The following is a 20209-nucleotide window of genomic DNA, read 5'->3' on the forward strand; positions in this document are numbered from 1 at the left end:
TCATCTTGCTGATATATCCTTTTCCTCACTAGTTCTTTCTCTGTGTTTTACTTTCACTCTTGAAGTATTTAAGACACTTGTTGTAAAGTCTTTGTCTAGTGGCTCCAATGCCTGTTTTGCTTCAGGGACAGTTAGTTTCTGGAGATTTATTTTGTTACTCTGAATAAGCCGTATTTTCTTCCTTTCCTTTCCCTTCCTTTCCGGTTTTTTTTTTTTTTTTTTTTTTATGTCTTGTGGTCTTTTCATGAAAACTACCATTTGGAAAGACAGCCAACTCCCCCAGTCTTTGCAAATTGGTATGGAAGACCTTCACTAATTAGCAGGGTGTGTCTTAAGCCTTGGGGACAGCATAGGGTGAAGGCTAAAAGTCTTCTTAGGACATTTCTGGGTATACATCCTGCCTGGGTATAGTGCTATCTCGGCTCACTGCAGCCCCTACCTCCCGGGTTCAAACGATTTTCAGCCTCCTGAGTAGCTGGGACCACAGGCACACACCACCACACCTGACTAATTTTAGTAGAGATGGGGTTTGACCGTGTTGGCCAGGCTGGTCTTGATCTCCTGACCTCAAGTTATCCACCCGCCCTGGCCTCCCAAAATGTTGGGATTACAGGAATAAGCCACTGTGCCCGATGTCATTAAAGTTTTATCATGAGATTGCAACAATTTAGTCACATCATCAGGCTTTGTTTCTAATTCTAGTTCTCTATTTCCACCACATCTGGAATTACTTCCTCTACTAAAAGTCGAACTCCTCAAAGTCATCCATGAGGGTTGGAATCAATTTCTTCCAAACTCCTGTTTGATATTTTGACCTCTTCTCATGAATCACAAATATTCTTAAATGGTATATAGAATAGTGAATCCCTTCCAGAAGGTTTTCAATAGACTTTGACCAGATCCATCAGAGGAATCACTATATATGACCGCTATAGCCTTACAAATTGTATTTCTTAATAAGAGTTGAAAGTCAAAAGCACAACTTGATTCATGGGCTGCAGAATGGATGTTGTGTTATTGTATAAACAACATTACTCTCCTTGTATATCTCCATCAGAACACTTGGGTGACTAGGGGCATTGTCAATAACTAGTAATATTTGGAAAGGAATCATTTTTTTTCTGAGCAGTAGGTCTCAACAGTGGGATTAAAATATTCAGTAAACCATCCTGTAAAGAGATACGCTGTTATCCAGGCTTTGCTGTTCCATTTATAAAGCCCAGGCAGAGTAGAGTTAGCATAACTTTTAAAGCCCCTAAGATTTTCAGAATGATAAATGAGCACTGGCTTCGATTTAAAGTCACCAGCTGCATTAGTCTCTAACAAGAGAGTCAGCCTGTCTTTTGAAGCCAGGTATTGACTTCTCCTCTTTAGTGACTACAGTCCTCAATGACATCTTCTTCAAATATAAGATTGTTTTGTTCTCATTGAAAGTCTGTTTAACGTAGGTGCCTTAATTTGCTGCAGTTTTTCTACATCAGCACTTGCTGCTTCACCTTGCACTTTTTTGTTATAGAGGTGGCTGCTTTCCTTAAACATCATGAACCAATCCCTGCAGCTTCAAACTTTTCTTCTGCTACTTCCTTGCGTCTCTCAGCCTTCAAAGAACTGAGGTGTTTTAGAGCCTTGCTCTGGATTAGGTTGTGGTTTAATGGAATGCTGTGGTTCGTTTGATCTTTGATCCAGACCACTATAACTTTCTTTGTATCAGCAATGAGGCTGTTTGGTGCTCTTGTCATTCATGTATTCACTGGAGTAGCACTTTTAATTTCCTTCAAGAACTTTTTCTTTGCATTCACAACTTGGCCAACTGTTAGGTACAAGAAGCCTAGCTTTTGGTCCATCTTGGCTTTTAGCATGTCCTCCTCACTAAACTTAATCATTTTTAGCTTTTGATGTAAAGTGACAGACATGCAACTCTTCCTTTCACTTGACCACTTAAAGGCCATTGCAGAGTTATTAATTGGCCTAATTTAAATACTGTGTCTTAGGGAAGAGGGAGGCCTAAGGGAGGGGATGAGACAGAGGAATGGCCAGTAAGTGGAGCAGTCAGAACACACACAACATCTACCAATTAAGTTCATCGTCTTATGGGGGCATGGTTCATGGTACTCCAAAACAAATACAATAGCAACTTCAAAGATCAGTAATCACAGATCACCATCACAGATGTGATAATGAAAAACTTACATTCTCACAGAGATACAAGTGGCATAGAGACACAAGTGAGCATATGCCATTGGAAAAATGGTGCTGGAAGACTTGCTTGACTCAGGATCTCTACAAACCTTCCATTTGTAAATAAGGCAATTATCTGCGAAGCCCAATAAAGTGAAGCGCAGTAAAATGAGATGTGTCTGTATACAGTTATTAAATTATGGTAGATAGCTTTTATTTAATTTATACACTTATTTAGCCTAGTGGATTTATTATTATTTATTATTCTTTTTGAGATGGAGTCTCACTCTGTCGCCCAGGCTGGAGTGCAGTGGCGCGATCTCGGGTCACTGCAAGCTCCGCCTCCCAGGTTCACGCCATTCTCCTGCCTCAGCCTCCCGAGTAGCTGGGACTACAGGCGCCCGCCACCACGCCCGGCTAATTTTTTGTATTTTTAGTAGAGATGGGGTTTCACCGTGTTAGCCAGGATTGTTACCATCTCCCTGCTTTGAATTTTTAATCTTATTTTCAACTTTCTGTGTCTTTTATATTTACATACATGTTTCATAATAAGCATAAACCTGAGTCTAATTTTTTCTTTCTGCCAGCTCCACTTTCTTCCTTCTTTCTAAAAAGAGTCTCAACATATTAATATTTATGTTTGGATTTACTTCTGACACTTCATTGGTCATGCTTTCTGAGTTTCCCCCATCTTCCCAACACAACGATGTATTTCCTATCAGGTACTAAAATAATTACATTTTCTTGGTAATCTTGTTTCTTGTGCAAGCTTTACACCTAATATTCAGTGTTTTTCAAAGTGGAGTTGAGAACCAATTGTATCATAATCACCTTGGGTGGTTTTTAAAATTAATTGTGGCAAAAAACACATCACATGATTTACCATTTTAGCTATTTTTAAGAATACAGTTCAACGGTATTAAATTTGGTTTTCTAGCCATCGCCACTATCCATTGCTACAACTTTTTTATTATCCTAAACTGAAATTCCATACCCATTACACAATACTTCCCCATTCCTCCCTATTCTTATCCCCTAATAAGCACTGTTCCACTTTCTATCTCTATGGATTTGACTATTCCAGGTATTTCGCAAAAGTAGAATCATACAATATTTGTCCTTTCAGAGCTGGCTTATTTCATGTAGCATAACATCTTCAAGGTTTGTCTATGTTGTAGCAATGATCAGAATTTCATTTCTTTTTAAGGCTGAATAGTATTCCATTTTATGTGTATATCATATTTTGTTTATCCATTCATCCATCGATGGACACCTGAGTTGCTTCCACGTTTTAGCTATTGTGAATATAGGTGCTATGAACATGAGTGTACAAATATCTCTTCAAGTCTCTGCTTTCAATTCCTTTTGGTATATACCCAGAGTGGAAGTGTAACTGCTGGATCCTGTGGTAATTTTATGTTTAATTTTCTGAGGAACCACCATGCTGTTTTCCACAGCAGCTGTGCCACTTGATATTTCCATTCACAATGCACAAGGGTTCTAATTTCTCCATATCCTCAACTAGGACTTGTTGTTTTCTGTTGTTGCTTTTATTTTTACAATAGTCATCCCAAAGTGTGTGAAGTTGTATCTCATTATAGTTCTGATATGCATTTCCCTAATGATTAGTGATGCTGAGCATCTTTTCATGTGCTTAATGGCCACTTACATATCTTGTATACCTTTTTTGGAGAAATGTCCTATTCATTGTTAGATTGAGTTGTGTTTTTTGTTGTTGTTGAGTTTTAGGAGTTCTTTTTATATTCTAGATATTAACACTTTATCAGATATGTGATTTGCAGATATTTTCTCCCATTCGGTAGACTGCTTTCTTTCTCTGTTGATAAGTGTCCTTTGATCCACAACCTGGGTGTTTTTTAAAATATAGGATGTTGACTCCCATTCTACATCTACATAATCAGAATGCCTGCAGGATGGAGTCTGAGTATTTGTGTTTTTGAAAATTGTACCAGATAATTATTGTAACTCACTCTTTTAGTTGCTGCCCCTAAATTTTTTGCTAGCATTTAAAAACATTTTTTGGCATACAATTTGAGAACTGACCAGGGTATCCTGGTCCTTTCCTGAGGACAATTCTAAGACAATTTTACCCCTCCTCTACCTGTATTCTGACATTTTATCAAAATTATATAACATTTTAGTTCTTGATTGTTACTAATTTTTTCATACCATCTCTTCATATTTTGGGGAATTCTTTTTTTTTTTTTTTTTTTTTTTTGAGACGGAGTCTCGCTGTCGCCCAGGCTGGAGTGCAGTGGCTGGATCTCGGCTCACTGCAAGCTCGGCCTCCCGGGTTTATGCCATTCTCCTGCCTCAGCCTCCTGAGTAGCTGGGACTACAGGCACCCGCCACCTTGCCTGGCTAGTTTTTTTGTATTTTTTTAGTAGAGACGGGGTTTCACTGTGTTAGCCAGGATGGTCTTGATCTCCTGACCTCGTGATCCGCCCGTCTCGGCCTCCCAAAGCACTGGGATTACAGGCTTGAGCCACCGTGCCCGGCCATTTTGGGGAATTCTTTCTTTATAACTGCATGAAGCCTCTCAGACACGCTCCCAGTGATTTTTCAGACTTAAACTTTTAGCCACAAATTGTAAATACAAGTCAAAATAATTTTCTTTCACATATAGCCATATAAATTTTTTCATTTTGACAACTCTGTTGTCATCTAGAATCCTATAATGCTGATGAAATGTATGTTCTTCAAAGTCTGATCTGCTGAATTGAGTCTGATTCTCATTTCTTTGTTGATAATGTGTCTTTTCCTTTTTGTTGCAGTTTTTATAAATCATCCTCTCCCTGTTTCTCACTCTGGAACCTTTTAGCTCTTCTATCTTTGAAACTTAGAAATATTACTAACATGTATGTTTTCTCTCTCTCTGTCATTATTCCTACTTCATACTAAATGCCCCTTCAAAATTAATAACATTTTTCTCCAATCATGTCATCAATTATCTCCCCTGTCCTCCAGCCTCTCTGTTCATTATTTCTGGAATAGACAGATGATGATTTCTGGGATTTTTCCTCAATTTCTTTTTACTCATATTTCACACTATTTGTTACTTGACTTTATGTTTAAAAATATTCATTCCTTTTATCTTCCATATCAATTGCTAACTTTAGCCCTCTCCATTTTTTTCAGACCTTCTACTGAGTTACTTTATTTTGGCAAGAGTTTTAACTTCTAAGAACTAATTTGGTTTTTTATGTACTTTTTTCCTTGGCATCCTATTCTTATTTTATTCCCTTCAATGCCTGTTTTCACTTTTGTCCTTTGCTTTCTTGCTAGGCTAGCTTTATTAAAATGTTTCATAATTCTTCATTTCCCATTCATAATTAAAATGATGACTAGGTGAATCACTGGAAAGCCGGTCTGTGTCTCCACACAGGTAACACGTGTATTTCCCCTTTTCATGTCCTGGGGAGATCTGGAAGTACTACAGGCTTCGCTCTGGCTTTATGATCTGGTTCCAACACCCATTCTAGGAAGCTTTCTACAGTCAGATTCCCCATTTATTTATAAAATGTGTAAAATTATTCTTTCAGCTTTAATCAAAGAGTACCTGTTACAGCCAAACTCTCTGTAAAGTAGGGTGTGGGAGGGGAATTTGTATTAGAGTCAGGACATTATCAATTTCCCAGAAGATGCACTCTGTCTACTCCCACATACTGTAGTTGCAACCCCATGCTTAAAATTTCTGTACTCTTTCCTGCAGACTTTGTAGTATTTCTCTGCTGATATCCTGATCACAGATTCTACTTGCTTTTTATCTTCCAGGAGTTTCTCAAAACTTTGGATCTACTAGTATAGAACTATCCTATTTTCCTGCAGTATTAGGAATTTATTCTTTCTTTTTAAGTCATTTCTGTCATATTAACAGGATTCTGAGATGGATGAAAAATAAATGGCTATTTTTGGACTGTTACTTGGCTTGAGAAGGTCAGGATTATCTTAAATGTACGTTTTTACAAGTTTCCCCATTTCTTCTAATCATAGTCATAGTATAAGCAATCTTAAAAGTTCAAGAGTATTTTTAGATTAAAAGTGTTTGCAGATCACTTTAAATTTTGTATTATACCTGTCAATGGCTTGAAGATCATTGGCTGGATTCCAAGTAGGATCAAATAATACAACAACATTGGCACCGACAAAATTGAGGCCTAGTCCACCAGCCCTGGAGGAAAGAGAAAAAAAAAAAGCACATTAGAACAGCAAAAACTAATTGTGCTATAACTCAACTGTGCCAGGTTTCTATAGCCAAAACAGTACAATATTTCATTAATTTCATCAAAGTAAGGTGGTGATTAAAATACAAATATGCCACAAATAAAATATTTAAGGCACAATTTTATTTCTACCACTCTAGAAAATCCCTTAAAAACTGGCCATTAGAGCCCATGTAAATAGGTTATGCTGGTTTTTACTTTTTTTTGATACTCAAATACTGTTTCTGCAAGATTTTCCTAACATAATTTTTAAAAACTGTTAGTACATTCTAGCTAAATAAAGTAATATATACATTTAAAAACTCAATTCAGGAATAGATGCACATCTTCTTCTTCCACTAAGTGCAGCTAAAACTCTGGATATTACACAGAAAATAAACAAAATTCTGAAAGGTACAGAGAAGATAGGCAGGCTAGGGACTACAAGGCCTAAGGAATGGCATGACAGTGAACGCTTAGCTTTCCTTTTTGCTTAAGATACCACAGGCTGGGTTCTTAACATATCCCAAGCTGTTGGAAATGCCAAAAGTCACAGACTAAAAAAAAGAAAAGAAAATCCCAAGAAGAGCCTTTTCCCTTTAGCCAAAGAACCAGGAAAGGTATAGCCTTGAAAGGCAGAAAAATGTGAGACAATAACCGCTCTACTCCTGCCAAACACCAAGGAACAGTCTGTGGCGCCGTCCCTACCTCAGTCACCAAAGAACAGTCTGTGGCGCCGTCCCTGCCGTCCCTACCTCAGTCACCAAAGGACAGTCTGTGGCGCCATCCCTGCCGTCCCTACCTCAGTCACCAAAGGACAGTCTGTGGCGCCGTCCCTACCTCAGTCACCAAAGGACAGTCTGTGGCGCCGTCCCTACCTCAGTCACCAAAGGACAGTCTGTGGCGCCGTCCCTACCTCAGTCACCAAAGGACAGTCTGTGGCGCCGTCCCTACCTCAGTCACCAAAGGACAGTCTGTGGCGCCGTCCCTACCTCAGTCACCAAAGGACAGTCTGTGGCGCCGTCCCTACCTCAGTCACCAAAGGACAGTCTGTGGCGCCGTCCCTGCCGTCCCTACCTCAGTCACCAAAGGACAGTCTGCGGCGCCGTCCCTACCTCAGTCACCAAAGGACAGTCTGCGGCGCCGTCCCTACCTCAGTCACCAAAGGACAGTCTGCGGCGCCGTCCCTACCTCAGTCACCAAACGACAGTCTGTGGCGCCGTCCCTACCTCAGTCACCAAAGGACAGTCTGTGGCGCCGTCCCTGCCGTCCCTACCTCAGTCACCAAAGGACAGTCTGTGGCGCCGTCCCTGCCGTCCCTACCTCAGTCACCAAAGGACAGTCTGCGGCGCCGTCCCTACCTCAGTCACCAAAGGACAGTCTGCGGCGCCGTCCCTACCTCAGTCACCAAACGACAGTCTGTGGCGCCGTCCCTACCTCAGTCACCAAACGACAGTCTGTGGCGCCGTCCCTACCTCAGTCACTAAAGGATGAATGAGGATGCTCGACTTCCACTGTTGCCTGGCTGTAATGAGACACTACCACTGATTCCTGCTAGGGTGGTGTCACGGAAGCATGAGTGAGGAGCCAGAGCTTTCATTTTCTGCCCAATGAGAACAGGGTCTCCCTTCATGGTGTCAGGGGATGCCAGGTGGGAGCAGTAGTAAAGCACTTCCCTCTCAGGCTATCAGCAGAGACCAAATACGGAACCTAGCTTTCCACCCCTACCTGGCTGCCATGGTGTCAGAGGAGGTATACTAAAATGGAAGATTTAAATCAGATGCAGAGTCTCATAACACAATACTCAAAATGTCCAAGACACAACGATACAATAAAAAGAATCACTTATACCAAGAACCAGGAAAATTACAGCTTGAATAAGACTGAGATGAATCAGATGTTAGAATTACCTGACAAGAATTTTAACAGAGTCATCAAAAAAATGTTTCAACAATTACAAACATGCTTGAAGCAAAAAATTGAGTCTCAGCAAAAAAAAAAAAAAAAAAAAAAAAAAAAAAAAAAAAAAAAAGAGGATATAAAGAGCAAAATACAAATTTTGGAATGGAAAAATAGCTGAAATACAAAACTTGCCAAATGGGCTCAATAGTACAGTGGAAAAGACAAAAGACAGAATCAAGAACCAATATCATTTACGAAATGTGAACAACAGAGAGAAACATCAGAAACCATGGAGATCAGAAGAAAGTGGCATATCTTTCAAGTGCTGAAAGAAAGGAACTGTCAACCCAGAATTCTATACTCAGTGAAAATATCCTTCAGAATGGGAAGGGAGATATGACATTCTCAGACTAAGGAAAACTAAGAGCACCTGTTACCAGCAGACTTAACCTAAAAGACTGGTGGCTAGAAAGTTCATAAGGAAGAGAAAAAAAGATAGCAGAAGGCGGCTTGGAACTACAGAAAGGAAAGAGGAAGATCAGAATAGGTTAAAATAGGGGTGACTATAAATACTATTTTATTTCTCATGAGTTTCATAAATCACTTTCATGGTTAAAGGAAAACTGCAACACAATCTGATATGCTGCTTAACGTATGTAGAGGAAATATCTAAGACAATTATATCTTAAAAGTGGAGTAGGAAAAGAAGCTTAAATGTAAGTAAAATTTCTATATGTCATTCAAACTAGTAAACCTGTTTATCAGTAGACTGTGAGAAGTTACTATGTACAATGTAATACCCAGAGCAACTACCAGGAAGCTACACAAAGCAATATACTAAAAAACACAGACAAAACAAATACATAAACAAATACAGAATCCTAAGAAAATGTCTAAATAAGAGAAACAGTGGAACTAGAAATAGGAGATAAAAAGATAAAAGTTAAATAAAAAATATAAATAATTACCCTCAATATAATGGCCTAAATATACCATTTAAAATCATAAGATTGGCAAGGTAGATTGAAAAAACAATATGCTCGCCACAAAAAAAAAAAAAAAAAAAAAATAAATATGATGACATAGCTAGGTTGAGAGTGAAAGGATGATAAAAGATAAACCAGGCAATTATTAAAGAAAAAAGCAAAACTGGCTATATTAATATTAGTCCAAGTATATGTCAGAGCAAAGAAAGTTACTAGTGAAAACAGGGACAATGCATGAGGACAAAAAGATCAATCTGCCAAAATACCAAACAGCACCAAAACAGCAGAGCTGAAAAATACACGAAGTCAAATTAATCAAGCTGAAAAGAGAAACAGACAAATGCACAAATGTGGGATGTTGAGGATTATTCAACTGATAGAACTCCTAGAGAGAAAATTGGCAAGAATATGAGAGAACAAAATGGCCCACGAACAGGATCTAAGTGACAGATACAGAAAACTCCACCTAGAACAGCACAATACACACACTTTTTTTTCCTGGTTCCTATAGAACATTCACCAAGATAGACCAAATCCTGGGCCATAAAACAAACCTTAACAAACTTAAAAGAACTGCAATTACACGGCTATATACTGAGTATAACGGTATTATACTGAGTATGTTCTCTAACAGTAATGGAATCAAACTAGCAACACATTTCAGGAGGACGACAAAAAAAAAAATTCCAAACACTTAGAAATTGAACAACATACATCTAAACAGCTCATGAGTCAAACAAAATCTGAAATCCCAAAAAATTGTGAAAAAAAATACAAGGAGAAATAAATAATAATGTAACACAAATGAAAACACAACATTTGAAAATATGTAGGAAGCAGCTAAGCAGGGCTTAGGAAAATTTATAACACTAAATGCTTATATTAGAAAAAAGCTAAAGGTCTCAAACCAATCATCTGAAGTCCTCCCTCTAAGAAATCAGAAAAAGCAGCAAAAAAAAAGCAAGCAGAGGAAAGCAAATAATAAAAAAGCACAATCAATAAAGTTGAACACAGAAAAATAATAGAGAAAAATCAATGAAAAAAAGCTGATTTGTTGCTAAACTAGCAATGACAAAGATAAAAGAAAATACACAAATTACCAATAGTAGGAACGAAGTAAGGGGTATCACTACAGATCCTACTGCTATTAAAAGGATAAATGAATGCTATAAAAAATTTTATGGTCATAAATTCAACAAGCTAGAAAAAAAACAATTCCTCAAAAACTACAAACCACTGAACTCAACTAAATGAAACAGACAACCTGAATAGTCCTATAACCATTAAAGAAATTGAGTATGTATTTTAAAAAACTCTTAGGGAAAAAAAATAACCCCTCCAGGCCCAGATGATTCCACTGAAGAATTTTACCATTTACAGAAGCATTAACACCAGCTTTATACAATAAGCACATGAAGAGATGTTTAATATCATTAGATATTAGGTAAATGCAAATCCAAACCACAATAACATGTCTCTACATGTCCATCAGAATGGCTAAAATTAAAAAAATAGTGATAGTAAACGTTAGTGAAAAAGGAGAGGAACTTGATCACCACACACTGCCGCTGGGAATGTAAAACCATACAGCCACTTTGGAAACAGTTTAGCAATTTCTTATAAAACAAAATATGCAACTACCACATAATGCAGCAGTTGCACTATTTAGCATTTATCCGAGAGGAACGAAAACTAACGTTCAAACAAAAATCTGTACACAAATGTTAATAGCTTTATCTGTAATAGCTGAAAACTGGAAACTACCCAGATGCCCTTCAACAGGTGAATGTTTAAGCAAACTGGTATCCACATCATGAATACTAAGAGCAATAAAAAGAAAAGAACCATTGATACATACAACAACTGGATGAATTTACAGGGAAGTATGCTGAGTGAAAAAAGCCAACCCCAAAAGGTTACATACTTTATGACTCCCTTTACGTAACGTTCTTATGTTATTCTAAATTATAGAAATGGAGAACAGATTAGTGATTTCTAGAGCTCAGGGAGAAAGGGGAGAGAGGAAAGTAGATGTGGCTATAAAAGGACAGCATGAGGGATTCTTGTGATGGAAATGTTATGCTCTTCACTGTATCAATGTCAGTATCCTGGTTGTGATAATGTACTACAGTTTTACAAGATATTACATTGGGGGAACTGGGTAAAGAGGGCCTGGGATCCCTCTGTAATTTTTCTTATAAGTACCACGCGCTAACCGATTGCGCCTCTGGAGCCACTGTATTTTTTCTTAAAACTACTTGTGAATCTAGATATATCTCAGAATAAAAAGTTTAATTTAAAAATATGGCTAACAATAACATCCAGATAGCCTTAACACAGAATGGATTCTTAAGTACAGATTATTTCCACACCACATGTTGATCACAATGCAGGCAGTCAGGGTGCTACTGCATATACTTCAGGCTTGTCATAGTGAATACAGAGAGCCAAGAGTTACACTGCAACAGGATGCCACACGTTCTCTCTCCAAAAGGAAGAGAACAAGATGAAATAACATCAATGCTCATTTTATAATGAGCTACATCTAATACTTCCCTGGGCCCAGAGTTCTTTTTCTCCATATATTTTCTCTTTGGGCTGGTGATACCACCCATATACTCACTCATCAAAGCCAAAGCCATGCTAAGTATCACTACAGACGTTTTCTTCTCCATCATTACTTCCCTTTCCCACTAAAAGCTAACCAGTATCAAGTCCTGTCACATTTAGCTCAGAAATGTTTTTCTCTTGAGTCCCTTCTCCACTGTTGTCACCACTGCCCTTTTTAGAGCTATTAGATTGCACTTGCATGTATTACTTCATTGGCCTTCTAATTGTCCTCCCTTACTTCAGACCTTACATCCATGCCCATTCTCACATTACATAAAAATTATTTTAAGCACAGAATATACAGAACTAAGTGTATCACTCAACTGGAAAACTTTACTTTTGCAGTATAGTCCCCCAAATCCTTAACTTAATCCTTACAAGTTAATAAGTATGAAAGCATTGTAGTTCAAATTACAGGGTTTGCTTAGAAAGCTGTTTGTAGTTTAAAACCCATTAATTCCTATTCATCAGAGACCAATAGGCCTCAGTGACCAGGCCTACCATCTCTGCAGCTGGTATCACACCAGTCATTCTTGATACCTATCCCACAAATGACCAGAACACTTCAGGTTACCTTCATACAATTTTCTCTGCTCTCTTATTTACCTGGCTACCTTCTCCTTGTCCTTCAAGTGTCACTAACAAAGCCTGAACTAAATCTCTCTCCTGTGTGCCTCCTCCTACCCTGCATTCGCCATACTGTATTGAACTATCCTTTTACATGTTTCTGAACAACAACTCCTGCACCCCTCTACTTTTTGAGTTATAAACTTTGAGAGACCTGTCACAGAGTGGATACTTAACACTCTCTTTGTTAAACTGAGCTTCGTTAAATAGGAGAACCCATGAGTTCTCCTATGGAGTCATACACCCAAGCTATTGCCTTCACAAATGCTAAGCACTAACCACATAAGTTCTCTAGTCATTTTGGTACCTATGCTATTCTCTCTGCCTAAAATGCCCTTTGCCAAAACCTGCTTTTCCTTTTCTTTTTAATAAAATATCTCCAAAGAACAGTTAAAATATCACCATCCTTCCATGGGACTTTCTGATCTATCGGTTTCTTAAATGCCTACGATCTTCACACCTGACTCCGGTATCGGTTTCTTAAATGCCTACGGTCTTCACACCTGACTCCGGTATGTTTCTTAAATGCCTACGGTCTTCACACCTGACTCCGGTATCTGTTTCTTAAATGCCTACGGTCTTCACACCTGACTCCACGATCTGTTTCTTAAATGCCTATGGTCTTCACACCTGACTCCGGTATCTGTTTCTTAAATGCCTACGGTCTTCACACCTGACTCCACTGTTTCTTAAATGCCTACGGTCTTCACACCTGACTCTGTAGAGCATGCGCCGCCCGACACTGCTCTTCAAAGGCAGAAATTCTTATCTTTTTCTTGCTGCACATTAAGGGTCCATGACGATATCAATAGTTGAACAAAAAGGTGTGAGACTGAGACAAAATAAAGCAGTAAAGGCAGATTTTAATAACCGGCATATAATATGATTCTCATTATTTATTTGAAAAGAGTGGTTTAGAATCTCTTTCTCTTGGGGTGCATAACAAAAGAAATGTCCTCATTTTTCTGGGAGAGTTGACAGTGTTTTGGAATAATGTTACGAGAGACAGAAAATGATGTTTCTCCAGATCCTCTCAAAGCTCATGATTTCTGGTGTTAGACTACCTAGAGGCACTTAATATCATCTGGAAAATTTTACTTTTGCAGTACAGTACCCCAAAACCTTAGCTTAATCTTTATAAGTTAAAAAGTATGAAGAAAGCATTGTAGTTCAAATGATACGGTTTGCTTAGAAACCTGTTTGTAGTCGACTAGTGTATGATTCTGAAAGTCAAAACCAAGAATGAAGGTGTGCCTAGTATTCATGCTACAGAGTCTTTCTGACACTTCAATGGAAGCCAAAAGTTTTGTCTTCATGTAACTTGACCTGTGGTTAAGGTAACCGTGAAGATAAGTCACTAAAGATATATTTTTTGGCAGTTTTTATTATTAGTATAAAAATTACATACTGGTTTTGCTAGATTCATTTTTCTATCAGCATACTACTCATTTCTCTTGGGATAAAATTTCTAAAGGAAACTTCTGGCAAAACTGAATGTATATAATGTGTATATACTGAGTTGAAGATTCCAGCTGCCGATATAATTTTAAATAACAACAATTGTGATCTTTCTGTGTTTTAAACTATCTGATCTACATATCCTATATTTAATACTCTGTAAGACAACAATGATAAATTTTTACATTTTTACAGAGAGAAGGCAAAACCAAAATCCAAGAACACAACGATTTTCTTTCTCTTCCTCAAGTGTTCTCCTAAGCCCAGCTGTCTTTCAGGCTTTTCTGTGAGGCTTCACATCGTCATTTTCCCTCATTAGCTGCCCACACTGTATCACAAACAACTCACACTTAGATAATGCTTTACACTGGATGCTAATCATCCAGGGAAAGAAAAATGATGATAATCTTTTCTCCTACAATTTCTATCAAAAATGCAAATAAATTAACCTTTATTGAGCATCTACTATATATCAGGAACGATGCAAGGTATTTTCATATCTGCTAGTTCTTTTGTTCTCAAGACTTCTTTTTTTGTTGGAGATGGAGTCTTGCTCTGTCTTGCCCAGGCTGGAGTGCAGTGGCGCCATCTCAGCTTACTGTGGCCTCCACGTCCTGGGTTCAAATGATTCTCCTGTCTCAGCCTCCTGAGTAGCTGGGACTACAGGCACGAGCCACTACACCTGGCTAATTTTGTATTTTTAGTAGAGACAGGGTTTCACCATGTTGGCCAGGCAGGTCTTGAACTCCTGACCTCAGGTGATCCACCCATTTTGGCTTCCCAAAGTGCTGGGATTACAGGTGTGAGCCACCGCACCTGGCCTGTTCTAAAGACTTCTATAAGCAAAATATCTTGATTTTTCAGGCGAGGAAATTGACAACCAGAAAAATTAATTTGTTCAAGGTCTCCTAAGTAGCAAGTGTCTCGATTCAAACCCAAATGTCCTGATTTGAAGTTCAGTGCTCAGTAGAAACTGAATTCTCTCCTTTGGAAAATGGCTTATTAGACACACCATGAAGACGTCACAGAGACCTGAACTCTAAGAAAAGACTGAGGTGGGATAGGGAGAAAGTATCAGAAAGGATTAAAAAAAATGGGTAAGTTAGGGGATTGGGTGGAATGTAGACACCAAAAAAGCAGAAAAGAAGTTAAAGGTTTATATGTCAAATAAATATAATCAACTATTCCAGCTACCTTCTTGATGGCAAGGTCAGGCATAACCATGTATGATGCCATCTCAGATGCCACATAGGAGCCACAGGTAAGATCTCTACTAGTTGAGGCAGCAATCTTCCAAGATATTCTGAAGCTGTAACTTCAGTCCTTGCTGAAGAAGCAAAGCTCCCGTTAAAGAAGAAAAAAGCCCCAGACTCTTTTCTCCGTTTGATGATAACACAACTCACAAGCCTCAGCTTTAAAACTTGTCACTCTGTTCTTACACGGTTAACAGCAAAACGTTACTTGTTAGGCAAAAAAAAAATTGAATATTGCTCTTTTCAAACTGAGGACTGGTATTTGAGTCACCTAATGAGTATGCAGGCTGTTTATTCCTTAGGTCTGCCACATGCCCTTCTTGTTTCAAGTAAGTGTATCAGAAAATACACCTTAACTACATCTTAATGTTCTACAAACATGTCTTTGACGAAATAAGTTTTATTATTAAGTATTATAAAAGGTCAAACGAAGTATCCATTTGAACAATGCTTCTAAGAAAACCTAAATAAATATAAAGAGATACCATGTTTATGGATAGGGCGGCTTCATATCTTAAAACCTCTAATCTTCTTCAAACTTATTAATAAATCCATTGATTCTCCAAAACCAAAAAAACAAACCCCAGGAAAAATGCCAGATGATCATTCTTTAAATAGACTGAATCAAATGACTACAAAAAGCTAGAATTTAACACATTGATGTTTTAAACAAAAGGTAACTCCAAAAACAAAAGAGGTCAGAAAGCAAGAAAAACTTTAGATTAAAAATGTGATGGCTGGGCTTGGTGGCTCACACCTGTAATCTCAGTACTTTGGGAGGGCGAGGCAGGTAGATCTCAAGGTCAGGAGTTCAAGACCAGCCTGGACAATATGGTGAAATCCTGTCTCTATTAAAAACACAAAAATTAGCTGGGTGTGGTGGCACGGGCCTGTAGTCCCAGCTGCTCGAGAAGCTGGGGCAGGAGAATTGCTTGAAATCTAGGAGGCGGAGGTTGCAGTGAGCCGAGATCGCACCACCGCGCTACAGCCTGGGCCACAGAGCGAGATTCCGTTTTAAAAAAAAAAGTGATCATTTCAAACAAAATAAGATCAAAAACTGACATTTCTCAGAACACAGAGCAAAAAGACAAAATCTGATAGAAAAGTTCAGAGATTGAAAGAACCAATATAGTTTGAAAGCTTGAAAGTCTGACAACCTGGCATGCAAGAGGAAGGGAGCAGAGAAAAAGGAAGGAAAAAAGTTATTGTTAAAGCAATATAAAATAGCATTTTCCAGAGTTGGAAAAAAAAAAAAACATAAGCCTTCAGAATACAAGCCTACCGTACCCGGCATAAAAAATGAACGAAGATCCACACTAAGACTCAAATATCACCATGAAATTTTAGAATACCGTAGGTGAAGAAAAACTCTTATGAGTTCCCAAAAAGGAATGAAAATCAGATTGGCACTGCACATCCATTTAGCCATACCATCTATCAGAAAACAACGCTGCAAGCCCTTCGAAGATCTAAGAGGAAATGATTTTTGATTCAGAATTATATAGTCCAACAAAGTATCAAGTGACAGAGCAATAAAATACATTTTCTACATTTGCAGATGCATAAAATTTAATTCCTCTATATTCTGGCATAAAAAGTTACCGGAGGGTATTTCCTAGGAAAACAAAGGGGCAAGTCAAGAATAAAAACAGCATGGAACCCAGGAAAAAGATCCAATGCAGAAGAGCAGTGAAAGAAAGCTTCAACATGACAGTTCTTTATCAGGCCTAGAAAACAACTGGGACAGACTGAAACCAAGGAATAAAGGTTTCAGGAGGCAGGTTCAGGATACAGAGGACTCGACAGAAGAGAATGTGTGAATGAGAATTAGTAACATTGAGGATTATTACAAAGGGCAAAAACAGACTGGGCGGGGGGGAAAGACTGAAAAAGTCATGATTGAAATTTGAAGTGAACTGAACAGTGCAAACATAAAACATGGATGAAGTCTTAGGAAAGAGAAGTCATATGAGGTTGATGTTAAGACTAATCTTGAATTGACCAACAGGTCATGAACATTCAGATAAGTTATCTTACAGCACTACTTGCCCCTGCATCAAAGACGCTTAGTTTATTAAAACATAGTAATGTAAACACTGTTTTTTGCCTCCACATTTTAGAGCCAACCTATGGACAATAACTGTTTACTGGTACAGGACTTACTGAAAACATTAATACCCTTGACGATGGAAAAGTTAAAACAGTTAACAGATAATACGTACAGGTGACAAAAGTAGAAGGGTGGGTGGGTGTGTGCTAGTGCTAATACCACACATTACAAACACTTAGAAGGCATGTAGAAAGTTAACAAGCCGAACATCAAAACTTGAATCATTTTCCAGTAAAATATGGCAGCAAACCAAGAAAGAAGACACAGAATCCAGAAAAAAAGATCTAAGAGGAAATTCAATGGATCTAATGCAGAAGTGCAAAGATTGAAAGTTACAAAAGTAGTTTATAGACAAATAATAATTTTAAAATAGCAAACACTGTGAGAAAAAAGGGGGACAGAGCAGTGAAAGTAGCCTAATACTCTTGCTTAAGAGAAGTTCCAAGTTATATAAAGTTGATAAACTAAAACATAATGAAGACTTTGTACTCTGGCAAGATAATGGCTAAGCTAATGTGAAAACACTTCTGTTACAACAGATATTAAATATAAACCCTTGCGAAATGATAGAAACAGAACAAAAACTGAGCTTATGTGTCTTTTGCAAAACACAGCTGAAGAATGTATTTGTTATATTATGCAAGGTTCCTTATGTAATGACTTATGCAATAAATTATTCAAATTGTCACAGAAAAATAGGAATCCAAAACTTTTTCCCTTGTCTTGTCAGGATGCCCAGCAGAAGCCAAAGCAAAACCACACAAGTGGAAAACTCCTACAACCGGTCTCCAAAGGATTTCCAGAAGAAAAAATCCCACTGAAGATAAGCTCAAAAGAAAAAAGTGACCAAACATGAAGAAGCCATTACCCATAAGCAAGAGCCAGAGGAAACAACAAATAGAAGGATCAGCTCCCCAAGTACAGGAGTTAATAGATAGAACAAAAATGCCATCCAAAAAGACGTTTTTTAAAGTATGATTACAATAAAAAATTCAATGGATAGGTTAAATAGCAATTTCTGACAGAGGTGAAGGGATAATTAGAAGCTTTATGGAGGATCTCAGCAAATGAGCTGGAAGTAAGCAGAAGAGGGATGAGAGACGACTGCTTGTCATTATACAGTCTATTATTGGAACCGTTGTTTAGTGCATCTATCAATTAGAAACACTTTAAAGTTAGAATGCGTATGTGTTTTACGAAATTTAATTGAACACAGTAATCTATGTCATTTGTGCTCTGTATGTAAGGACGCGTGCAAAAAATTACCTCTTGCATTCATTTACAGGAAAATGGGAATCCAAAGCTTTTCCCCATTTGCCTTAGTGGTGGGAATTCAAGAAGAATTAAAGTGCTCAACAATGTTAGCTCATTCATAAACATATTTTATTCTTCAAGTTAATTTCTATTTTGATTTAATTTTTACTTTGCGCATTTTACATGTTTATTTTTAAAGTCCATTGAAATTCTGAAAGACAGTGGCAGTGAATCTATAAAATTCTTATTACACAGGATGTCAAAAGTTATTGATCTGTTCCTTCCTAAAATGGGATTAATCTTACTTAGGTGTTTATGTTGATTTAAATCTTTTCAGAAGTGTGTACAGTCTCTAAAAGATCTTAAAGGGATATTCATACCTAGGGGTTAGAACCAATTTACCTTTCATAAAATCTCTAACTGCAGAGCTGCTCCAGTTGAGATGAGGTAGAGGCAGGGGAGGGAAACGCGAGCCCCTAGCCCCAGCGGGCTCTCAAGGGCTCCCTGACATGGTGGGAAAACTGCTGCTACAGTGAGTCTCAGTTATCCAGTTAATAAGAAGTCTGATTATTCTCACCAGGAGACTTGGGTCAAAACATTACCATAGAAAATTCATAGGAGGAAATATCAATTTTTAAATTTTTACCTTTATAAACCCACACTTCTCAGGGGAATTCAATGTTGATAAAGGAAATGAGAGAAAAGCTTAGCTAAAACTTAAGATATTGAAATTTCAGTCATAATAGTATTTTTGCTGCTGCTAAATAAGCATAGCCATTAAAAATTAATCTAGTAATAGTTTTAAAAATTACCCTAAATCTCAAAAGTAATTGGATAAAAATCAAGTTATTGAATTTAATTTTCTTACATTGTAGAGACAAGGCAAATGTTAACATCTTGTGTACTGTTGAACTCTTTTACAATCTTGAGTCTTTCCTCTGATTTTGTACTTCCATCAAGTCGTCGGTAATCAAGCCCAGACGCCATACAGTACTGCTGTAGCACATCAAGCAACTAAACGACAGGTATGAAGATGGGCAAACATGAATCTTGGTTAAGTAAGTTTCAGACCATTACAAAGTTGAGACTTGTTAAGTATTAATTATTGGTGTTCATAATTTCTTTCTTACAATTCCAAGAGCAATAAATATTTTTCTCACTTCTGACCCATATATTTATTCCCGTTATCTGGCAACATTACGGCTTTAACATTCAGAACTTGTTTTAAAAATCAATCTTTTCTTTTTTTTTTTTTTTTATACTTTAAGTTCTAGGGTACATGTGAATCTTTTCATGTTTAAGAAACAAACAATATTACTGGTCAAATCATTTACGTAAATATATGTGTGCTATTTTCTAAGTTCTAAAATATCTGAAATGTCTTAAAGAACATTGTAATTATTAAGAACATCAACAGAAAATAAAAATCTATCTTTGAGTTTGATATTTGGCAACCCTAAAACAATTGAAATTTTAGTGTCTGTTTAAAAACTTCAAGTTGCTTGCCTCACTATTTCCTACTGTGTAGATAAGAGAAAATGTGGCTATAAGGTGTCATGTAGGCACGTGCTTTATTCTTTATGCCTCAAAAGTTAGGGCTGGCCAATC

The 20209-nt window shown here is 37.6% G+C and overlaps 1 protein-coding gene across 2 annotated transcripts in view; it reads right to left on the minus strand.

The window, feature by feature from the left end:
* The window catches only part of ERCC6L2 (ERCC excision repair 6 like 2), a 132862-nt gene that overhangs the window by 61727 nt on the left and 50926 nt on the right, over positions 1-20209 (minus strand). For both annotated transcript variants that reach the window (XM_050761827.1, XM_050761828.1), the window contains exons 11-12: positions 19470-19615; positions 6275-6370 (exon numbers count right to left, since the gene is read on the minus strand). In XM_050761827.1, coding sequence (XP_050617784.1) covers positions 6275-6370; positions 19470-19615 — 242 coding nt within the window. The remainder of the gene's footprint in view (positions 1-6274; positions 6371-19469; positions 19616-20209) is intronic.

This window comes from Macaca thibetana, chromosome 15, assembly GCF_024542745.1.
Source record: "Macaca thibetana thibetana isolate TM-01 chromosome 15, ASM2454274v1, whole genome shotgun sequence".
Taxonomy (NCBI): Eukaryota; Metazoa; Chordata; class Mammalia; order Primates; family Cercopithecidae; genus Macaca; species Macaca thibetana.